A 17,543-nucleotide genomic window follows, 5' to 3' on the forward strand; every position below is an offset into this window, starting at 1 on the left:
GTTGATTTTTTGAACTTGACAGTGATCCTGAAGCATCACTGTAAAATCAAACCTGGGGTGGTATGACTTTGGGTGCTTTCCTCCCTGTTGTTAGTCGGGGGAGGTAGAATAAGCAGAAGCATTGGAGATGGCCAGCCCCACTGGGGCAGGACAGTGTCACTGCCATGCCACTGATGTAGAGAAACAAGGCAGGGATGAAGCACAGAGTTACACAAGTCGACATGAAGGTTGTTTGGAAAAGTCTCTATGGATTGCACGTCTGGACTTGAAATGACCAGTGGTGCACTTTAAAAGTTACAGAGACCTTTTTATCCTGTTTTAGACCAGATTTTGCTGGTTGTCCCCATGAATTCTTTTTGCTTTATTCCTGAATGAAATTGAGGTCCTCATGGAAGGAGCCAGAATTCCATCCTTGTGTGTGGTATGGAGACACCGGTGCCATTCTGGGGAGACTGCTCTCCAGGAGGCCCTGACACAGGCAGTCTTTTAGCCAGGGGAATGGGCGCTGATATCCTGCCCCAAACTTAAAAGAGATTAGGCCCCGCTTGGGCACTTCCTGCTATGGTTGGAGTTCGGGAGCCAGAACGTACTTGGAAGGTGGTCTCACCATCTACTCCTTGACAGCGTCTTCTCTTTGCTGTTCATCAGGACCTGTCAGGCTCTGGTTCTGAGAGAAACACTTGTACTTTCAGGACTCCTATCTCTTCAGATCCCCCCAGTGGTCTGCTTGTAGATACGTGCTCCCCAATTTGGGACAGCTGGACGAGACCAGATGAGCCTGTGGGACATAGTGGTTCACAGGGAGCCCAAGACCAGTCATTATTCCTTGAATCTGAGAGGAAAATCAGAAAAGATCCTCTTCTGAAATGGAAACTGACAAAGAGAGACAAACTGTCCCGGAAAAGTCACTTAAATAGTAACTGTTGCTGATAAAAAGATGTTATTTCCTAACTCAGAGCCAAGATGTCTTAGACCTCCATTCAGTACAAGATTACTTGGATTCTTTGGAGTTGTGTTGGCTGCATTGGTGACCAGAGGATCTGGGTTATCAGAGAGAGGGATGGTGTGGTGGAGCAGGACACGGTGCGGTGGGGGCCCTGGGGAGCTGGTGGCAGGAGGTCAGGCTCCGGAAAGGACAAGACACCTCCCCCCGCCCCCCAGTGTAACAGATCAGGATTTGGGTTTGTTCACTCTCTCCTGCGAGTGTGGCTAGTATGAATCAGCGTCACCATCCCTAGGTGAGCTGATAAAGTCTGTCTTTTGAGACAGTAAGCTGTAATGGTGCTGTACTTGCTGTACTTTGCACCAAGGCCCAGAATAACCTGTTTCTCTCTTCTGCCTTTTTTTCCTCACCTCTTACCTTCTCACTTTTCTTTTTTCCTTTCTCATCCGCCTCTTAGTGTTACAGGAGTGAGGCTCTCGCTGTAGTCTGCCTGCCCTTGCACATACATCCTGGTCCTCTTTGTTGCCTCTGCTCCTTTTGAAGGTTGTGGCTGGGTCACGGCTTAGGCTGTTTGAGGCGTCTCCTCCCCTCCCATGCTTCCATTCCCAGCTCTCTGCTGGAGGTTCACGTGAGCATAACCATTACAAGACTAAGGGCCTCGGCAGCCAGTGAAGCTGTGCTGCTTCCCTGGGTGAGCTGAATTTGCAGATGTTGATGTCTAGTGTCGCTCACCCGGTGGCTGTGGCTGTGGCTGTGGCCTCCCCTCTGCCTCCCATGAGGACCAGCCCAATCCAGAACCACCTTGCTCCCCACTGTGGCTCTTCATGACCTCCTGCCCCCATGCTTGCTTTCTTTATGGTTTCGCTTGTTCTCTCAGACCAAGAAGCATGTACCTCATTTTTGTAGAGGGTAGTTCCACAGGAGAAGTGATACCTGTGCTTGGTCACAAGAGATCTTTTGTTTAGGATTTTGACCCAAAGAGAGGAGGCCACCCCACTTAGCAGAGAACATCATCTTCTGGAGTCTCTTCACTGCTACTTGACAAAAAATAAAGAGCTTTTCTGGAAGGAGAAGCCATAGGAAATCAAACTTTCTTAGCACCTCCCCTCTGATTGCTTATGCCCTAAAACTTGCCTTGTGCCCCGGTGACACTTCCTCACTCAGAGCTGAGTTATGAAGTGATGAGCTTATGGGTTTCTTTCACTAACACAGAAGTCCTTGGTCCTCTAACACAGGAGCCTTGACCTTGGGCCGGGCCTCTGTGCATCCTTTTAAAAACAGAAGGTGCCCTTAGATAACTAGACTCTTCGTTGGGGCCCACACCTAGATGCTTCCTCACACATTCTGAGGCCTGTTTAATTCCTTTGGGCTATTGCATCTCTGGAGGAGACAAGCATTCTCCTTGTAGTGCACCCTGTAGGAAAGTTTCCACTTGGTCCAGCTCTTCAGAGCATGAGTCTGAGAGCAGATTGATTGCAAAGCCTTGTCCAAGGAGAGAATGGACTGACTCATGATACCTGGACAGACTCCATAGTGAGATGCAGTGCCCTCTCCAGCTGCTGGCAGAGCACCCCTCTCCTGCTTGGACGGCTCTGAGCGTGCTGGTGTACAGCTGGCCATCTGGAGATGGCCAGGATCCGCGCTCCGCCAGAGAGCTGTTGGGTTTATATCTTGTCCTCTCATCTGATGGAAGAATTCCTCAACTCTGATACACCATCCTGTCTGACGCGATGGAGATTCATGGGAGTATTAGTTATTGGAGTGCCAGGGAGCAGTGTAGGATTCAGGGGCTATATGGAAGAGGGGATCAATATCTAATGGCTTTAGCAGCATTTCCAAGGGTTTGAGCACTCGTGGGGGTGTGGCAGCACGGGACAGGGCCTCCAGAGGCCGTAGTTCTAGGGCTGCCTCCATGATGTGCTACCTTGTGACCTTGGCTAAGTTCCTTAACCTCCCTGAGCAACTTGCCCTCATCTGACAGAGAGGGATACAAGCTACTTTGTTTATCAAACACGGTTGGTATGCCAGAAAATGAGTGTTTGGGAGTGTATTGACAGCCATTAAGCATTATAGTCCATATGCCCTCTTGAAGGGCTTCCTTCCACCCAAGCTGTATTTGCTAGGCTTGGGCAGATTCCCCGTCTTCCCTAAGACCCTAGAGAAAGAAGGAAGCGGTTTGCCTTCCTGAGAGGAAACCCGGATGGGACCTCTCAAATTCAGCCACTGTAATGTGTATTTTTCCACAGTGTTTTAAAAAATCAGCTAACGTATTAGGCCCATTTGCCTCTTATGTCTTATTTGGCCCTTACGGAGGTATGAAAGCCAGAGCTCATGTAATGACGTTTAAAAATTTAGAGTTTTCCTATAAAAATCTCCTAAAATAGCAGCTCTGGCCCTGTCATCCAGGGCTTGGCTGCCTGTCTGTAGGGGGAACGAGTGTTCTTTGGTACCTCATAGCCCCCTCACCTCCTCACTGTGCTCCCTGCATATGGAGTTTGGTTCCTTGCCCGCCTGTGGAAGCATTTGATTTTGACCCTGTTTGAAGACACCTAAATCCCACAGATGTGAAACCTTGCACTTATGATGGAGAAACTTGAATAGGAAGTCTCATCTTCAGATTGGAGCAAAATGATAGTGTGGAATTTTAAAACTGCAAGTTATTTGTGAAAAGCCCGTAAAAGGTAGTGGGCATTAGACTAATGTGAAACATAGTATTTCCTCAGGCAGTAACACTGTTATTAATACAAAAATTTAGAAGAATTACATTACTGACTGTGCTGTGGGCGTAGATTCTCTTTGAGTGCATGTCTGTCTGTTCACAGAAAACATCTAAGTCATTCTCTTACCCTCCGTGCACCATTTCTATTCAGTCATTAAACAGCCATTGGGTGCCAACTTGTGTTCCATGCTTGAGTGAGAGGTTTTTGTTCTTGTGGCTTCCTACCCCCTCCCTAGAGTTGATGGTGCCCTCAGAATACAGTTTGTTGTGCTTGCCTAAATATACTTTGGGTCTTTCATAAAAACAAAAAATTTTAAACACAACTCAGCATCAATCATAATGAGTGTCAGTGTCAGACTCGATTTAAATTCAGCTTCATATGGTTAGGCTAGCTTCATCTTGCTTACAGGAAACAAAAATAAGGACATGGAGAGACAAGAAGTAAGAGAGGAAAACATATTCCAGGGGATACTAACCAAAAAAAAAAAGAAAACTGGCATAGCTTTATTAATGTGAAATAATAGAGTTTAAGGCAAAGAAAATGACTTCACAATGATAAACTTTAATGTATTAGAAGGAATAATTCTTGATTCTTTCTGTAGTCCATAGGTCAAACCAATCAGTAAGAATGTAGAAGATTTGAATAATATGGTTAACCAGCTTGAACTGCACAGGAAATACAGAGCATTTGTGAAAACTAGCTACACGCTGGGCTCTGAGATGGAACTCAGCAAATTTCAAAAACTTTTTACTAAGGTAGTCATTCTTAACATTTTGCAAGTAACAGACTCCTTTGAAAATCCCATCCGGGTTTCTCAGCCTTGTCACTGTTGACATTTGGGGCTAGATAATTCTTTGCTGTGGGGCTATTCTGTGCATTGTAGGATTTTAGTGGCATCCCTGGACTCAACCCACTAGCTGCCAGTAGCAGCTCCCCTCCAGTAATGACAACTAAAAATGTCTCCAGACGTTGCCACACGTACTGCTGGGCAAAGTCACCCCTGGTTGAGAACCACTGTTAATAGATCTACTCTCCAGAGAAATACATAATTTTGCATAATCCAGTAGCTGGGTGGTCTTGCCCTTGCTGGTTGGTGGAACGTTTTTTAAGAAAAAGCAGTGGGACAGCCAAGGAGCCTGGAGGTTTGGGCTGTGCTCTGCGCACAGCTTCCCTGTCCCGTGCATGGAGGCTCGTACACTAGGCTGTGGAGGAGTTCCTGGTGCTGAGGGCCTGAGGACTCTGACTTCCATTCACTTCCACAGATGTTAGCCTTCTGTTTTGTTTTAGGCCTTTTGCTAGGTGTGCTACTCACAGAGTTCAAGTCCATACGAGTAAGAAAAATAGATCATAAAATATGTGACACATATGATCATGAAGGAATGTAAAAGGGAGAGCTTATGTCTGAGGAGCAGGTGATTAACTGTATGGGATCAAAGAAGACTTCAGAAAGAAGAGGTGGACATTCAAGCTGGGTTTTGCAGGATAAATGGGAGTTTGCAAGGGGGCGGAGATTGCAGGCAGGCGGATCAGCACGCTGGGTTCTGGGGGTTGCCACAGTTCGGTTTTGCTGTGGTGTAGCACAGGAACAGGGAATGTGTGGGCGAGGCATGCTTAGGAGCTTGGACTGGATCCGGCAAGCAGTTGAAGTGTTTTAAGTGGGGAAGTGACACAGTCAGACTTAATGTTTGGAAAGTTGATACAGGTGGCTCTGTGAAGGACTGATTGGTGACCAGGAGACTAGTTGGAGGCCATGCAAAGAACCCAGCTGAATGATGAGGTCTAGAACTCTCACCGCAGCCACGGGGATGGAGGGAGATGAACCTGCAGGGAGTCAGGGCCCCAAATCCCAGAGTCTCATAAAGGGAGGGCTGCATCCCTTACTTCAAAGGACACAGTAATGTCCCTGGTCAGAAAGGACACTGCCCTTAGCTCTGAAAATAAAGACGTAAGTTTTTATTTGAGAGAGATTTTTTTCCACTTTTTATATACATTTTTTTCCTCTAGGAAATAGACAGACGGTTGGAAAAAAAACTGAAGATCACACAAAAGGAGAGGTAAGGCTGCTGTCTGGTCTGAGGGCTCATGCTCTCTGCCGTGAGAGCTGGGCAGTCAGTGGTGTTCTCCAGCTGGCCGTTAGATACCGGCAGGTCAGGCTCCTGGGCAGCGAACTCTTCCCTTAGGGACACGGTGGCTGCGGCTTTGGCAGTGAGGCTGGAGTGTTGAACCTGCCTCTTGCCTTAGTGGGCACCCTGTGTGAGGTGGGGGGTGACAAGTCAGAAGGCTTGGGCTTGAGGCCTGACTCTGAGGTTTGGAGCAAGTTGTTTCCCTTTTTGGACATCACTTTCTCTCTCTGTGACACGAGGAGGTTGGACAGAAGATTTCCCTGGGCCCTCCGTGACTTGGTGGCTTGGGGCATTACGAGGGTATCCTGGAAGAAAAGATTCTTGGGAATTCTTCAAGACCTTTAAGGATAGCTTTTTTCCCCCACCCAGGCAGCAGAGGAAGTGGGTTTCCGAAGCAGGTGAAAGTTGACTTCAGCAGTCTGTCTTTGCCCTGGTAACCTGTCAGCTTCCCGCAGGGACAGGCGGCAGGGAGGAGGAGGAGGGGAGGGCCTCTCTGGACTTGCCTGATGGGCTGCACAGCCGTCCCCAGGGAACTGGGGGTGCCCTGCCCGTCCGCTGACTTTCCTGGCTCCCTGCCTCTGTGATCCGAGTGCTGGCTCCTTATGTGTCTGCTTATCTCAGCAACTACACTAGCGCCTGGTTGCAGCCCCCTGGCCATGCTGTCCTGTCCCACCCAAGACCTGTTCCAGCTCCCGTGGCAGCAGCCCTCCAGTACCTACTCCTCCTGACAACCACGGCTCTGAAAACAGGCCCCTGAGCGCTGTTTGGTTTTGAAGAGAAGCTAGTTGACTGCTCTGGGGAGGGTCTTTGTGGCTGTTGAGGGGTGGCCGTTCCTGCCTGGATCCCTTGTTCTCCTGTGGCTTTTGTTTCTTTCCCTTCCTGTGTCGTTTTCCTCCTCCCCTTGTGGACACATTGCCCGATGTGCACATCTACCAGCCTTGGACGGTGCTTTTCCTTTGAGCACTGCCAAGCACTGTTTCCAGGGTCGTCCTTGACCCCAGCCCCGCCGCGTCCAGCAGACCGGAGAGCCCTGGTGAGGGAGGGGTCTCTGCTCAGAAGCTCTTCTGAAGAGACCATCCAGTGTCTGGAGTAGCTTGTCTCTGGGAGGCACAGGACACTCACCAGAGGCTGAGGCAGTTTGGTAAATCCTGTCTTGATGCCAGGCAGGGACAGCGGAGCTGGCTCCTTTGAGTGTTCGGTCTGAGCGCATGTTGTGGGACCTTGACTGGGAGTGAACACTTTGCTGATCCCCAAGCTAAGGGGCTCCCACCGCACCGGCCTGTTACACGCGGGTCTGTGTAGGGAAGCTGGGGTTTTAACTGAGGCCATTGGATTCTGGACAAGAAGTGTTTTGCCACAGGGGCCCGACAGTGGTTGATGTGACTTTGACGAACACGGGGATAGAAGTCCCAGAATGAGGTGGTGTTCCTGCCCCCCTTGCCTGGGGTTCGGTCTGAGGAGCAGACCTGTGGGCTGCGTGAGCTTAATAGGCAAGGTTGCTCTTTTGAGAAACCCTTCTTGAAGAGTGAGAATTTTGATGTCTGGTCAGAGGCCAGAGAATAACGAATAGAATTCGGAGGGGGAGGGAGAGAAAAGTGGTGAGGGGTGGGTGTGGGACATGGATGGGGCCTCTGTAGTCAAGGGTAGGACTTGTGAAGCTGTGTTTGCTCTTTGTCAGCAGGAAATCCAAATCTCCTCCCAAAGTGCCCATTGTGATTCAGGACGATAGCCTTCCCACGGGGCCCCCTCCACAGATTCGCATCCTCAAGAGGCCCACCAGCAACGGTGTGGTCAGCAGCCCCAACTCCACCAGCAGGCCAGCCCTTCCCGTCAAGTCCCTAGCGCAGCGGGAGGCAGAGTACGCGGAGGCCCGGAAGCGGATCCTGGGCAGCGCCAGCCCCGAGGAGGAGCAAGAGAAACCCATCCTCGACCGGTGAGTGTAGCTGGCAGGGGTGACCTGCCAGCCAGACCTGACCACTCCATCAGGCCACCTTGAGGAGGAGGAGGAGAGTGGCCTGGCTGCCTGCAGAGTAGTGAGAAGCAGGCAGAATCAGGGCTGGAACCATCGTGGCTGCAGCTGCCCACCCCGGCTGGTAGGGGTGGTTTGTTGTCTGCACTGGCTCGGGGACTGCTCTGAAAGCTTTGCTGGCATGCTGCCTCTACAGGCACCAGGGGGCAGTGTGGCATACAGGGTAAAGGCATGGACTTTGAGTCAAAATCAGCCAGTTTGAGCCCATCTCTGCCACTTAACTTCTTTTTTTTTTCTTTAATATAAATTTATTTATTTATTTATTCATTTATTGGCTGCGTTGGGTCTTCGTTGCCGCGTGCGGGCTTTCTCTAGTTGTGGTGAGTGGGGGCCACTCTTAATTGCAGTGTGCGGGCTTCTCATTTCAGCGGCTTCTCTTTGTTGCGGAGCACGGACTCTAGGCATGTGGGCTTCAGTAGTTGTGGCACGCGGGCTCAGTAGTTGTGGCTCGAGGGCTCTAGAGCGCAGGCTCAGTAGTTGTGGTGCACAGGCTTAGTTGCTCCGCGGCATGTGGGATCTTCCCAGACCAGGGCTCGAACCTGTGTCCCCTGCATTGACAGGTGGATTCTTAACCACTGCGCCACAGAGGGAAAGTCCCTCTCTGCCACTTAACTTCTGCTTAACTTAGACCTACTTAACCCCTCTGTGCCCTTGTAGCCTAGTCTGAAAAATGGGATAATGATCGTACCTGCCTCGTCCATTTGTTGTGCAATTAAATAAGTGGGTTCTGAATGTTATCTTTTGGGTCTTACAGTGGCCCACTGTGATGTTTCTGTGAATTTTCTAAATTCTTTTTTATTCCTGGCATTTTTTATCTTTGCAGTCCTAGAGGTTGTATTATGTAAGTTTGTCATCTCCTGGTAAAGCAGTATTTGTTGAAACAGCCTCTTTCTAACTTTGAGAATCCTCCTTGGAGGATTCTCAGCCTCGGTATATTCTGGGACTTGAAGTGCTAATCTGTACCTTATTTCTACGCCTTCATTATTTTGATGGACTTCTGTTATCTCTCCTGTAAGCCTTCGTTTGGCAAAGTAGAAAAAGTCCATTTTCTTTTAGTTTTCCATAGTAATATGAGTCAACCATTAATCCCATGATTTGGAGAGAAGCAGGAGAGCAGCAGTGGCGGGTGCCAGGTCACTCTGATGAGCTCTTGGTTAGAGGTCTTTACCTTGGCCCGACCTCTGGGGAGTCTGTGCCATGGAGTTCTGTGGAAGATGTGCTATCCACGGTCACTGCCTCTGTACAGGATGGGCCCTTGAGCACTTCCTCTGCCTCCGGGTGAATGATGGCGAACCAGCCTGTGGGGAAGAGTGCTGCAGGCACTAGAGGTGAACATGGACCGTCCACCCCACCTGCTCTCAGGGGCTTCCCAGCTTGGAGCTGCACTGAGTCTGCTTGCCAAAGAAGCAGGCTCAGAGAGCCAGAGTTGGCTAATAGCCACTGTGACTTCTGCCGCAGGTGCAGAATTGGTTGATTTTAAGATTTGCGGGCCTCCTTTATACCCTTTTTCAGGCCTCACTCTGATCTTCTTCCCTTCAGGCCAACCAGGATCTCCCAACCCGAAGACAGCAGGCAGCCTAACAATGTGATCAGACAGCCTTTGGGTCCTGATGGGTCACAAGGCTTCAAACAGCGCAGATAAACGTGGGCAGGGAAGGATGCCGCCGCCACCGCCGTCACCACCTCCTGGGTCGTCCGCTGCGGGTCGCACTGCCGTGGCAGACAGCTGGACTTGAGCAGAGGGAACGACCTGACTTACTTGCACTGTGATCCCCTTTGCTCCGCCCACTGTGACCTTGAACCCCATGCACTGTGACCTCCCTTCCCCCCCCTTCCCACTGTGATTGGCACGTCTACAAGGGCTGTCCCAAGTCAAGGGAAAGGGAAAGGGTGGGGGTTAGAGGAGGGTTGGGGGGACCCACCAAGGACTCAGAGTAGAGTCAGACAGTGCCGCTTGGCCGCTTGGGGTGAAGCCAGTGCCAGCAATAACAGTTTATCATGCTCATTAATTTGGGATTTCAAACCACAAATGAGAACTCCCATCCACCCACCCTCAAGTGCATGTCTTCATCACTTAAAAGCAAGTTCCATTTTGAAAATATCCTTTCTTTTTTTTTTTTTTTTTCTCTTTCCTTCCTATTTTTGTTTGTTTATACAAATATTTGATTTGCAAAAAAAAGTACATGGGAGGGGTTTTAGCAGTTTAATGAATTTTTAATTGAGAAAGGGTAGTTTGGTAGTCTACTTAAAAATGTTTCTGGGCAATCCACTAGAAACATTAACCAATAGGATTTTGGTGAGCTTAGCTTCTGTATTCCTACTGCCGCCGAGAAAAGGGGCAGGGCTCTGCAGCCCAGGACAGATGAGCACCCCATGCCTATACCTCCCTCCCCCCAGCTAAGTCCCAGAGCATCTGGGCCCTACCTGGAGACTGGGCTAGCTCTGTAGGCTCAGAGAGCCTGGGGAGGGTGCCAACCCCTCACCTTTAGTATTTTGGGAGATAGGGAAAGTGAACAGACTTTCCCTTCCAAAACCCCTCAGGGTGGTTCCCTACCAGCTGGGCTTACTACTTCTAGAAGAGGGCAGGGAGTGAGGCTGCACTCCCGGGCTTTAGGAGTGAGGCTGCGAGCCTTGCTCAGTATTTTGCTGTCAGCACAAGGAAAGCCAGGAGAGAGTCTGACTCCAGGACTCTGAGCCTCCTGCAGAGTGTGGTCAGAAGGTAGGTGGGTCTTCCCACTCCAGCAAGGCTTAGAACTCTCAAGGGTCTGTGGAGTGCCATCTCTGTTGATGGCATCAGCTCAGTAACTCTACCCGGTACATTTCCCTTGTGAAATCACTGCCTTGGGAGCAGACCATTCTGAATAACATTTGGGGAAAGACAAGCTGTGTGTTGTAAAGATTGGTAATGACAGACTGGTTCCCCATAGGCCTAGGTTACCCTCGACCCCTTTTTCCAGAGCAAGGGCCTGGAATGAAGGCAGTTTCCCCTCTGCCTTTGGAGCCTGGAGATTTGCGTTGGCTCTTTGAGGTGGAAGAGGCTTAGGGGGCCCAGCCCAGAGCAGCTGTGTGTGTACACTCTGGCCCCTCTCAGGCTTTCCGATCTCTTCCGTTGCACTTCGCCTTATGTCCCTCAGCCAGCCAGACGGCCTCCTTGCTCAGCAGATGAGTTTTGGAGTGGTTGGTGTGACATTTGTGATTAGGGCAGCTCGCGGTGGCCAAGGTGGCAAGCTAGGTCTTGCAGGCTCACTCCGCCTTTGGTTTGCTGGCTCTCAGCCTTGCCCTGTGGGGATGTCAGCCGGGCCCAGCAAGCCTTGGCCCACTACATCTTCCCATCAGGAGGAAAGGTCAGCTGTCGGTTAAGTCAGTAATTAGTCCATAGCACAGGCTTATAACTGTGTGAAGCCAGGATATTGTCCGTGAGCAGAGCTGGAACAAAGCTTCAGTCAGTAAGAACCCGCAGAACGTTGAATGGTGCCCACATGCTGTTCTGAGGGGAAATGACCTCCAGGAGTGGGCAAGGGAGAAGGTTGCTGCTGTCTTTACAGTTCCACTGCCCTGACCAAGTTTCCGCATTCTAAACGGATAGTGTCCGTCCCTCATGTAATAGTGGTTTCTGGCCCAAGATGAGACTCTCCTTTTCAGCTGGAGAAGGTACAGAGGTGGGCCAGGTGGGAAGGCCAGAGTGCTGATTGCTCAGCCGTCGGGACCACCTGTTCTTGCTCCCCTCCTCTAGTGGGATCCAAGGGGAGGCTGGCTGATGGGTGTCTGTGGATCGAGGATGTAGTGGGGACTGATGCTCCCACCTCCCTCCGGCCAAAGATGGGGCTCTGCCCGCTGTGTGCCTGCCACCACCCATCAGCGGTCATGTCCTGGCTTCCCAGATGGAGATGTGACAGGCAAAATTTTAAAGAGAAAGAAATGAAAACAGGAAACTATTGTGTTGGGGGGAGGTGGGAGGGGAGATGAGAGAACGGTTTGGATTTTGTGTGTGTGTTTGTGGGTGTTTTGGGTTTTTTTTGTGGGGGGGGTAGTTGTCTGTAACTTTCCTTAAGTGCTTTTTTTTTTTTTTTTTTTTTTTTTTTAAGTTTTTAAAAGTAAGCTGCAGGCTTTGGCTTGGAAAACCCCAGGGGAGTGGGGGGCAGAAACCTGAGGCTGCTGCCCCTTTATCTGCCTTCATGGTACTGTCCCCTTCCCCCAGCTCCTCCCTGACTCTGTGAGCCAGGCCTCAGACCTTCCAGCTAACCGCTTCCCATGAGCCACTACTCTGATGTCAGCCTATAACCAAAGGAGCTGGGGGTCTGGGCCTGGTGACCAACCCTTCTCCGCCCACTCAATCAGGGTGCTCCCCACCTGCAGGCAGGAGGCAACACCCTATCTGCTACCATCAGCCCCTTCCAGAGCCCACTGCCTCACCCCGCCCTGTCTAGCCCAGCCATACCCTGCTCTGCCCCATCTGGGGATGCTCTGCTCAGGGATGGGCCGGCAGGGCTGCCCCAGCCTCCCTGGTAGGCAGAGACTCTGGAAACCTCTGGGGTCCTGTTTTCGGCCATGTGATCCCAGGGGTGCATATGGGCCCCTTGGGTATCTGAACAGAAGGGCATGGGAGGGAGGGCCGCACCCCTGCAGTCCTGCTCTGCTGGTCTAGCGGGTAGCTGCCCACCCTACCCCACCCCGCACCGCGGGCTCCTGAGTCGGCAGATTAAGCATTTTATAAATTGTATTTTAAATACATGTTTTAAACTTGTCAGAACCTTGTCCTCATTTCAGTTTCTGGCCTCCTAACCTCTTGCTCTGGCTGCTTGTTTAACCACTGGGAAGCTATCTCTGCTCAGTCCTAGGGAGGGGCTCTCTCTTTGAGTAATAGGACTGGGGTGGTGTATGGATTGGGGCCACAGACCCACATGCTTAGGCTCCAAGGGAAGGGCACCCCTGGGTCCTGGCACTCTGTTGGTGAGAGTATGGCTGAGGCCCCTCCCGCCCTTCCACAGGGTCTGTCTGTTTTAGGGGCCAGGGTCTTTCCCAGGTACTTCCCTTATGTTCACCATTCCCTTCAAGCAAGTGGGAAAGAATTCCTGCCCTTATGGGGCTCCTAGTCCAAGGCGTGGAGACACCCATCTGAGGACAGTCCCAGTTCTGTGCTTTGAGAGTGCACAGGAGGTCAAGACTTTGAACCCAGGGCCACCTCTAGCAGGACTCCTGACCCTCGGCAGGGTTTTGAGGCGAGTCTTGCTTCAGAGGCGCTGAAGCCTGAGGGAGGCTGAGGCCCTCCGCTCTGAGAGCCGAGTGGAAGGGAGAAAGCCTGGGGCCTTCCCTGGCACCAGGCACAGGGGCTGAGGTTCTTGTTGTTTATTGGCTTACCAGGCCACAAAAGCAAAATCCAGCAGCAGTCCCTGCCTGATGACCCGTCCGTCTGCAGGCCCTGAACAGCTGCCCAGAGTCAGGATTCCGCAGGGTCAGTGGGTTCGAGCCGGCACAGAACTGAGCCACTTTCGGCTGTCAGAGCTGGGTTCCCTAGGGAGAGAGGTGGAAGAGAAGGGTGGGAGGAAGTGAGCCACCCCATGTGCCCAAGGGGAGAGGAGTCCTTCCCAGGGAGGTGATGGGGCCAGCAGTCGGGCTCAGAGGCCTGATTCCAAGTCCAGTGTTCTTTTATCCCAGGATGCCTGGAAGAGGACTGCTGCAGGGGAAGCTTCCCTCCACCCAGCTGCTAAGCCTGTTTCCTACTACTCCTAACATGGAATCAGACTCGGGCAAAGGACTTAAACCCCCTGCATGAGAAAGGCAGGTAGTGCTACCGAGTCCCGGGCACAGAAAGGCGTAAGTACCCTGACTTAGGAACAGTCTACCTGGTACACAGACTCTCAAAGGTTAGTTTCTTCCCCCTTCCATCCTTTCCCTTTTTCCTCCCTGGAACAACAGTCTCTGAGGCATCTCTTGGAAGGATGGATTCCCCTTGGGTTAGGCCAGGGACTTCATAAGGAAGGAGGTGGATGGGCCTGGGCTGGGGTCCCTGCCCTCTGGGTACCCACCTGCTTCTTTGAGATCCAGTCTGGAAGAAGAGGCTACGGGTGTCAGGGCCCAGGCTGGTGGGGGTACACAGCTCCAGCACATAGTGGCTGCCTTGCTTCCGGCGGACCGTATTCTTGTCCAGCCGTGGGCAGAGCGGGATGCAAGGCACCTGGGCATAGGGGCTTTGCAGGTTGGCAGCTGGCAAAGGTGGAAGAGGCAGGAGAGGGGAATGTTTCAGAGCACGTCCAGCCCTGGGAGGCACGCAGACCCATGTGAAATCCCAGCTTTGCCACATAACGACCTGAGTGGGTTTGGGCAAGTCACTTAACCTCTCTGAGCTTCTGCATAAGCTAGAGCTGATGGTGGTATCCACCTCAGAGTTGATGATGAGGATTAAAGGGATAATATAGGCAAAGCACTCAGCTAAATGCTGAGAACAGTGTAAGGGTTAATACCTGCTTAAAAAGGAGCACATGTCTTTGGGATGAGTCCTGGCAGAGTCTGATAGGCACACTCTAAAGACTCTGGAAAGCTTCTAGCCCATCACTTGGCACACAGTAGAAGTCTACTATTATGGGGAGGCAACCTTGCCCAGAGAAAAGGGCACAGGTTTTGGAGTCAGACCTGGGTATAAACTCCCCTTTCTGACACATGCTAGCTGTGGGGCCTTGGGCAAGTTGCTTAAACTTCAGCTTTCTCATCGTGAATACGTGGGGTAAATACGTGATTATGAGGATTAAATTCTAGCACGTCTGCAAAGGGCTTAGCACAGTGAGTGACCCCAGAGGGTGCTCAATAAATGATGAGGTGGGATTGCTAAGCACTCTTCCTTCTCAGTCCAGGCTCTTGGGACCAACCTGTGCTCAGGGCTAAGGCTCAGGGGAAAGAGTGTGCGAAAGGCTGGAGATGGGTGGTGATTATCAGCCAGCTGGCTGATGGCACACAGTTAAGCCCAAAGTGGGAAACCATGTCTCAGCTCCTGGGCCTGGCTGTGTGGGCACCCAGGGCCCTCACCATAGTTCTGCTGCTTCAGCTGGCTCAGGATCCTGAGGGCTCTTCGTTCTGGGACTTCCAAGGTGTCTGCCTGCTGCGGGTTGTAGGGAAGCTTCTTCCGGGACCGCAGCCGGCCAATGGCCGGTTCCATCTCTTGGGCCTTACAGGTGCCTTCCTTCAGCTTCTTCTGGTAATAGCTGGGGAGGCAGTGCCACCCAGCTCAGCCTGGCCGTGTTTAATTCACCCTCCTCCTCCCTTACTCTTCCTGAGCCCCTGTTCTGTCTGGCCAGCTCAAGAGCAGGGCCACAAGAGATCTGGGTTTTAGTCTTGGCTAAACCATTAACTTCCTGTGACTGTGGGCGAGTCACTGCCCTGCTCTGGGCCTCAGTCACCCCTATGTGAAGTGGGGGGAAATGGTTATCTCTGCCGGTCACTGGAAGTCACTTGACTTCTCTAAGCAGATCAGTCAACGTTTTTATAAGGTTAAAAACAAAGATTAAATAACAAGACCCATTAAGCATTCAGCAAATTGACTCAAGGAAAGAGCATGGTAAATGTTGCCCATGATTTCTGTCACTGGTATTTTTACTTAGATGTGCAAGTGCTTTGTAAGCCAGCTGTGCAGTTAACTTCTCCTCATCTTCCAGATTGCAGCTTAAGGGCCATCTCTTCCAGAAAGTCCTCTCTCCTCCAATAGACGAGTTAGGCTCCCACTATAGGCCCCCTGACAACTTGTACTTAACCCTATCACAGCCCACTTAATATTCTTAACTCATCACTACTTGCCTTTTCCCCACTAGACTGCAGCACCATTCATTCATTCATTCAAATATTTATTGAGTGTTTACTGTATGCTGGCCACTCACCTAAATGCTTGGGAAAGAGCAGTGCAGGAGATATTCATATAAGGTCCTTGTGTCATCTCTCAGCCCCACCTCTTACTCCAGCCACTGTCACAGCAACCACTTCTACGTGGGCCTCAACCAGCTCTGCACAGGGACAACCTGGCACAGTCTCACCTCAGGTCTTACCTCCTGCTGCTTGCTCCAGAGCCTCTCTGACACATATGCGCCCCAGAAGTGCAGGGGAGTTAAACACCTGTGTGGGGCACCCTTGACAAAGGAACCAGCAGCTGAGGTATACAGGCTCCTCTCTCTTCCCCTGACGGTTCTGAGCCACCATTCATAGTCTCCTCAGAAGAGCCTGGGGATGGTTGACTCAGTAGTACATCATTGTACTGGCTTATCCTCCTTCTGTGTTCATGTCCCTTCCCTCACTTCTGCTCCCTGGTATCACTTTCTAAATCAACTACCTAGGCACATATCTAGTAGGAGAGTCAGACCATGAACAAGTAAATAAATTATGGTACCATGTGAGGAGTGATGGGTGTTCTGAGAGAAAGTAAAAGCTGAGTAGGAGGTAGTGATGAGCTATTTTGTCCACAGTAGTCAGTGAAAGTCTCGAGGTGGTGGCATTTGAGCAAAATGAGGGGAGGAAGCAAGCTAAGTGGATATTGGGAAGAAGCCTCTTTCAGGCAGAGGGAATGGCTTGCGAAAAGGCCAGGAGGTGCGAAAGAGCTTGGTGAGCTCTAGGAACAGAGGGGCTAGAGCTTGTGTGTGAGGGAGAAGGGGGTAGAAATGGGCAGCAAGATGGGAGGGCCAGACTACCTGGGACTTTGTAGGCAGTGATGAAGGGTAGGCATGCTACTCAGAGTGTCAGGAAGCCCTTAGGGCTTAAGTGGAGGGCTCTGCTAGGGCCTCTGCCTATCCCTGAAGCCTGGAATTTTGGGTTTTAATGAGCTTCACACAGAGAAAATAGAAAATGAATACCAGAGCCCTCAAATGGAGATTGGCTCTAGACCCCTGTGTAAAATTAGAACCTGAAAAGGCAACATCCTAAGTAAAAAGATGGATTAGAAAATAACTTCACCCCACAGGTGCCAACAGGACATGAGCAGAGTGTGTGTAACTTTCTCGGTCACAATTTTAAAGGAAATTGCTTGCTCTCTACTTCCTCTCCTTCCCCTTCTTGTGGGCTTGAATTTAGATGTGTTGCTGGTAAATTGGCTTAGGATTGACCTAGGGAATGGTGGAAGAATAAGTGGGAAAGAAACTGGGTGCTTGAGCAACCTTGCCTTCCTGCCTGCTTCCTCCAAGCCATCAATATGAGAGAAATAAACTATATTGTTTTAACTATAGTACATTGGGGTCTATTCCTTAATGAATACACTAATCTAGAATTCTATACCTAGCTAAACTATTCAGTAAGTGTGATGGTAGAATCAAACACTTTTGTAGACATACAAAATCTCAAAACTCTTGCCTTCCATGCATCCTTTCTCAAGAAGGTACTGGAGGGCATGTTCTTCCAAAATGAGGGCATAAACCAAAAAAGAAAAGGAAGATATACATACAGAAAATAAGAGATCTAACACAGGAGAAAGACAAAAGTTAAAGAAAGATGGTGAAGGGAGATCCCACAATGGCAGTGCAACTGCCATAGAGGACAACCAGTTTAGATTGGATCACTATAGCTTAAAAGACAGAAATTTCAAGGGCTGGCATTCCCATACCTGTCGCTGAATTACTGCCTTTCTAACCCCAAAAAGCTACTGGTGAAACATGCTCCCATTTTTTTTTTTTTTTTTAAAAGCAAATCAAACCAAGAAAGAGTAAGCAAACCAAGAAAAAGTAAGACATGTGATCCAGTAGACAGAATTCCAGAGGAAA

At 50.5% G+C, this 17,543-nt stretch overlaps 2 protein-coding genes across 6 annotated transcripts in view; one reads left to right on the forward strand and one right to left on the reverse strand.

The window, feature by feature from the left end:
* The window catches only part of SZRD1 (SUZ RNA binding domain containing 1), a 31,797-nt gene extending 14,786 nt beyond the window's left edge, over positions 1–17,011 (forward strand). For 2 of the 5 annotated variants that reach the window (XM_068538986.1, XM_068538988.1), the window contains 3 exons: positions 5,668–5,717; positions 7,465–7,719; positions 9,355–17,011. In XM_068538986.1, coding sequence (XP_068395087.1) covers positions 5,668–5,717; positions 7,465–7,719; positions 9,355–9,457 — 408 coding nt within the window. In that variant the 3' untranslated portion in view covers positions 9,458–17,011. The remainder of the gene's footprint in view (positions 1–5,667; positions 5,718–7,464; positions 7,720–9,354) is intronic. The other 3 variants (XM_068538987.1, XM_068538989.1, XM_068538991.1) reach the window with 3 other exon arrangements.
* Positions 13,269–17,543, reverse strand: part of SPATA21 (spermatogenesis associated 21) — a 39,220-nt gene continuing 34,945 nt past the window's right edge. The window contains exons 12-14 of the mRNA XM_068537503.1: positions 14,836–15,011; positions 13,842–14,019; positions 13,269–13,326 (exon numbers count right to left, since the gene is read on the reverse strand). Coding sequence (XP_068393604.1) covers positions 13,269–13,326; positions 13,842–14,019; positions 14,836–15,011 — 412 coding nt within the window. The remainder of the gene's footprint in view (positions 13,327–13,841; positions 14,020–14,835; positions 15,012–17,543) is intronic.

This window comes from Eschrichtius robustus, chromosome 3 (genome assembly GCF_028021215.1).
Source record: "Eschrichtius robustus isolate mEscRob2 chromosome 3, mEscRob2.pri, whole genome shotgun sequence".
In the NCBI taxonomy this organism is placed as follows: Eukaryota; Metazoa; Chordata; class Mammalia; order Artiodactyla; family Eschrichtiidae; genus Eschrichtius; species Eschrichtius robustus.